A 5,281-nucleotide genomic window follows, 5' to 3' on the forward strand; every position below is an offset into this window, starting at 1 on the left:
GAACGACATGAGGGTGAGTAAATGATGACAGCATTTTCATTTTTGGGTGAACTATCCCTTTGAGATAATCCCCAAACATGTGAACAAGCTACTCAAACAAAGCATTTGTCAGGTGGAATCTCTCAAACTAAATCGCGCAACAAACAAAGCAAGCAAGCAGCCATTTAAAGCAGCTATATAGCCATCCAACCTGTTGTACTATTCAATATTTGCATTAATCACTTCTGCTAATTCAGAAATCACTTTGGATAATCGTATCTGCTTTAGTATCAAATATAATCGAAATTAGATTTTTTTAAATCACCTCATTTCAAAAGTAAAAATATTAAAATAGCCTAAATAAACAAAGAACTGCATTAATCATTTCTATTTTAGAGTCTGCGTAATTAAAATGGTTTAGCAAGACTAAAAGCGGCACTTCACACGTTTTGAAGGGATGCTTTACACCAGAGACACTTTTGGGGGAAGGGCTCTCTTTAATATCAGCTGTTGGTGGGAGATAATCCCTCAATTGATAATTCACGACTTGAGTTTCTTTGTCCTAAAACAAAGAGCTGAGAGGCGCCCTTATGTGCTGACAGCTCATTCAGTCGCGCTCTGTATGTACTCCATTTACAAAACACAAGATGTGCTAATGTAATCACACAAATAGGCGCTAATTGTCCTACGGTGCGTGCAAGTTTGTGCGTCAAAGTGTGACCATGATCTGCCCCCACAGATACCTGTCCATGGATAATATTACGAAATTATTATTATCATCATCATCATCATCATCATCACCATTATTATTATTATTATTATATGTATGGGGCGAAAAGTGTTTGGTAATGTTTTGCAATGATTCTACAATGTAAAGGAATATGTATTGCACATTTATTCATTAATAATGATGTTAACGCGACTATGCACAACGTTTCTGTGTTTTGAGACATCGTTTGTTCTGAAAAGTACAAATCTTAACTGAATAAAGTTCACATGGAACTCTTGAAATAACAATTCATTAAATGCAGATGGGGAGGCTGTATTTAAAGAAGGTAACTTCAAATTTAGCCTTTACTGCCACCTTTCGGACAAATTATGGAAAAACACAGAGAAATTGAAAAGCAACCAGCAAAAGTAAAAAAGTCAATAGTTATGTTGCAAATGTAAGATATTGTTTATAGATTTTTTTGTATATATATAGTAAGACTGTACATTGTTTAACCATCTAAATAACAAACAAGGATTTTACAAAACTGTATAATAATGATGGTATAAATATTCTTAGTGATGCATCACTTTCGTCAGGCATATTCTGTACATGAATTTAAATGACAACAGTGACATTTAAAGGAGGACCAACCGTGGCTTGCGTGTAACACAGATGGTTAAAATGGTATATATATGTAAGAAATGTACCTCTTATCCATTTCGTCTTTTAATGCTAGAACCATCGATTTATAATACGGTACATATTATTTTAGATCAGAGGTTGAAACTTGGAACCCCACCTGACGTCATCGCAACAAACTGTCACTGCGCATGCGCATGAACTATAAAGGGCGGGTTCGCACGTTCTTTCTTCCCACTTCCGTCTTCCTCTTGTGAAGGGTAAGTAATATTCACTTTGTGATTTCGTTCTCTTTTTTTATTTTATTTATCTACTAGAGAAGTTTTTAAAATCACGTTCGGTAGGTGTTTTACCAAAATACCCACAGTGCTGAAGTTGTACGAATAAAAACTAAAACTAAGGATTTTGGTGTAGTTCCGCGCTGAGCACGTGGCTCATTTTCGATGCACCCGGGAAGGTTCTAGACGATGAAAACTTGACTGGTTCTGGTTTAGTATTATATTATACCGTTTAGTGCATATGATTGTTAGTAAGATGGATAAACACAAGTTACTAATATTATTCAATTGTTTTAACGGTGCAAATTGGTGATTATTTAAGCGAATAATCTTTGCAGTAGGTTATTTCCAGTGGCCAAACTATCTGAGCAGCTTTATTATGAATTTCACTCTATGTATTTGTTTTACAGTATGTGGGTTGTTGGACCATGGAGTTTTCCTATAGTGCTTTCTCAGATTTTGGTGAGTTTAGATTTCCTGTAGACTTCGCTTTAACACTTTTTTTTTTTGTTTTTTTGGTAGCAATGATGACTTATCTTTTTTCCCCAGCAGATCGACACTGTTGACTTTTTATAACCAAAAATAAGCCATATGATCTGAGCAACCATATAGTTGTGCCAAAATCTGACGTTCATGTTTTGGGATGGCATTGACGTTTACTCCCATCTCCACAGATCATACTGGAGCCAAATGGATAACCTTAAATTCATCAGGCTTCGTTTCAGAAGTCTTTAACACTCTAAAACCGGTAAGGCTGAGCATGTTCTTGGCACATCTGGTTGCCATTTACCCGGTGCACGTGATGACTGATCTTTTTTCCCCAGCAGATCGATAGTGTTGACATTTGCTGTAAACTTTAAGCCAATTCATCTGAAGCGCCATCAGAATAGCTTGGCATACAGCGTAGTGGTGCTTTTCTTGTTCTTAAGTCCTTTTTTTTTTTTTGTCTTTTCAAAAAGGAAGAATTCTGTAATTCAAGAGGACCACACGAGTGACCCTTGACGAATGGCCACATGTGAAGGTATTTATTTATTAGTCTCCAAGAGTGTAGATTTTATTATTCCATTCTCCGACTTAAACGTCAAGTTAAATCTAATGGTTTCTTCCTTTTCTAGGAGTTTGAGCGATCTGTGCTCCTGAAGGCCCTTCAGTGCCAACCCCACGTGGAGCAGTGGATGAAGTACACGATGGGTTTTCTCCAAGCAGTCGTGTTTACCAGCCGTAGGGGAGGAAGTGCCTTTTGAGCGCATTAAAGTTGCTTCTATTTTGACCTACTAGTGTTCCAACATGCTGTTTTTGAAGAGGCATTCAAGTTTGTTCAATTTTAACTTCTCAGAATGCTGTCACTAATTATTGCTTGTAGCTTGTTTGTTCTATGCAAGTGTAAATAGTCTGGCAGTTACCTTTTACATTTTCAATAAAACTAAGCCATGAACTGAACTTTACATTTATGAAAACTTGTTTTCTGCGTTTGTCATCTGTGACTTTATAGAGGTATAATGTAAATCAAGCTGAATTTTCAGTGGAGTGAAATTTGTCTAGGGGGACATTCAAACTGACATAAATTCAAATTGAGCAAAATGAAACTAAAATGCAAATTAACATTAAACCGTATGATTGCTGTAGGATAAGTGTCTAAAATGCAGGAATTTAAAAAGGTCAGATCTTCTGATTATATATATATATTTTGTCACCAGTGGTGTTATGTTAATGGTGCTTTTATGCATTTAACACACCAGAATTAAATACTCTACTGCACACGGTTTTAAAGCAATCTTTCATATTAACAAGCAGTAGCTTTTTACATGTTTCTTTTGTTTTATGAATAGTCACAAAGCTGGCTTCTCAAAGGTTTTACATTTAGTGAGTTATACATCCACTAAAACTAAAATACCTGCCAGTATTTATATAGGGCACTAAGAAAAGACCATTCAAACTCTTCTCAGAGTGCATGGCTCTGCTTTCTATTCAAACAAAAGTGTAGTTCCCATGTGTTCTGTCCCCATTTGATTCACAGATAGTAAAAGCAATATCAATCATTCACACTTTTGTACAAAATATACAGATGTCTTAAGACGTTTGGATAATATTATGTATAAGACTTCAAGACATCCCACACTAAAAAAACCCATTACAATAAATCCACCCAATGCTGCAATAATTCTCTTTTGTGTCTGTAGTGATCCTCAACGTAACGGCAATCTATGATCCAAATAACCTGAAAACAAACACACAAGAACACTTTAAAATATGCCACTCTCCACAAAAACAAAGTTTGTTTTCAACAGAGCATAAAACATGATTATTTTGAGAGCATGACAGTTGAAAACAACTAAATGTTTATGAAGGCAATACTCACAAGATCATGCAAAACATGATGAAAATGTTCCAAAGAGCAATGAATATGCGAAAGTACCGCAGACTCAGCAAAAACTCTCTGATGTTGTCACCTAAATAATGCATAAAAAGAGTAAGATATGACCCCAGCGCTATTTAGGGGGGAAATGCAAAAACGCAGCATTTTGTATCTAATATTTCATAAAAATGCATTCCAGCTCTATGCCATGATAGATTTAGGGCCTCTGTGGTGACCTGTCAGCCGTCTGCTCACTGTACAATTAACATTATACTGTCCCAATAATATTAAATTAACTATTATTTCATAATGCAACGTTAATGAATTGCTGTTACCAGTGCTGGACGATCCAGATTCATCGCCAAACCCTTGAGACTGCGTTTCTCGCTTCTTTCTGCACACAGACACCGATTAGCAAGCTATCATCCAAATGAACACTGACAGATAACATTAGTGTTTTCACTCACAGTTTAAAGTTGAGCACAGCGCCGGCGTTCATGAGCAGAGTGCTGAAAACATAAGAAAATCAGTGACATGGAGTGAGGAAAACACACTCCTGTTACACAGTGACAATAATATACCACACATATGAACATCACGAACAACTTTCTATTTAATAATAGCGCGAAATGTATCCTGCTTTAGAAAAATGTGACATTTACCCAAAAATTAAAAGATCTCCGATCATTTTGGCTGATTATATCAGCCTCGGTTCGTCTTCTTCTTCTTCTTAAGCGTTTTTGGCGGTTGGCAAACCAGCTAATAGGTGCTTTACCGCCACCTGCTGGACTGGAGTGTGGAACAAAAGTCTGGCTGAGAAATATAACTGGATTAATAAAAAAAATTTAAAAAAAAAACCAAAAAAAATTTTTGCCCTACTATTCTATGATCTTCATATTCGTTCTAGGATACCTGTCTCTTTCAGATATGAAATTAACTGTACATATGTTTTCCTTATCTTCTTCTTCTTCGATCTTTGTATGAATACAGTATGAGTCCTCCGTTCATCACCGCCTCCTGGCGGCAGATATAGAACACGACTGTTGCTGCGCACTCCAGTCTGCGAAAGGACTTCTTCTTCTTCTGATGTTTTTTGGCGGTTTTGGCAAGCCAACTTAAAGGTGCTTGCATGCTTCCCTATTTTGTGTAAATTGTCATTTAAAGCTGAATGTCCAATCCTCATTCTTGTTATAATAACATCTTTCTTCCTACTCCCACATCTTATTCTCTCTTCACCTACACAGCCCTGTATCTGGTAAAGATGCCTTCCTTTTATTCCACTATCCCATAACTTTTGCCATATCTTTCTTACTTCAA

The 5,281-nt window shown here is 36.4% G+C and overlaps 1 protein-coding gene and 1 long non-coding RNA gene across 3 annotated transcripts; one reads left to right on the forward strand and one right to left on the reverse strand.

Annotated features, from left to right (window-relative positions):
* The first annotated feature begins 1,548 nt into the window (after window positions 1–1,548).
* Window positions 1,549–3,059, forward strand: LOC107730485 (uncharacterized). The gene is made up of 5 exons (XR_001638685.1): window positions 1,549–1,590; window positions 2,019–2,070; window positions 2,283–2,356; window positions 2,568–2,629; window positions 2,724–3,059. It is a non-coding gene; the product is annotated as an uncharacterized LOC107730485 (long non-coding RNA).
* A 514-nt stretch (window positions 3,060–3,573) lies between these two features.
* On the reverse strand, window positions 3,574–5,004 carry smim7 (small integral membrane protein 7). Of its 2 annotated transcripts, none has more exons than XM_016541329.1 (6): window positions 4,923–5,004; window positions 4,627–4,681; window positions 4,432–4,473; window positions 4,300–4,358; window positions 3,968–4,058; window positions 3,574–3,826 (listed from the first exon to the last, which is right to left on the reverse strand). In XM_016541329.1, exons 2-6 carry the CDS (start codon window positions 4,650–4,652, stop codon window positions 3,811–3,813), a joined length of 234 nt encoding a protein of 77 aa, XP_016396815.1. In that variant the 5' UTR covers window positions 4,653–4,681; window positions 4,923–5,004; the 3' UTR covers window positions 3,574–3,810. The 2 variants fall into 2 exon arrangements, with proteins under 2 accessions (XP_016396815.1, XP_016396814.1); XM_016541328.1 differs by having other exon boundaries at window positions 4,627–4,694; window positions 4,936–4,990.
* Between the last annotated feature and the right edge of the window lie 277 nt (window positions 5,005–5,281).

This window comes from Sinocyclocheilus rhinocerous, unplaced genomic scaffold (assembly GCF_001515625.1).
Source record: "Sinocyclocheilus rhinocerous isolate Xijiao unplaced genomic scaffold, SAMN03320098_v1.1 scaffold2323, whole genome shotgun sequence".
NCBI lineage: Eukaryota > Metazoa > Chordata > Actinopteri > Cypriniformes > Cyprinidae > Sinocyclocheilus > Sinocyclocheilus rhinocerous.

Excerpts from the sequence above, each read along its gene's own strand:
- smim7 (XM_016541329.1), bottom strand. The coding sequence starts at position 4,652 with ATGATCGGAGATCTTTTAATTTTTGG. Across the intron at positions 4,474-4,626 it reads GGAGATCTTTTAATTTTTGG|CACTCTGCTCATGAACGCCG; the intron begins GTAAATGTCACA and ends TTATGTTTTCAG. Across the intron at positions 4,359-4,431 it reads GCTGTGCTCAACTTTAAACT|AAAGAAGCGAGAAACGCAGT; the intron begins GTGAGTGAAAAC and ends GTCTGTGTGCAG.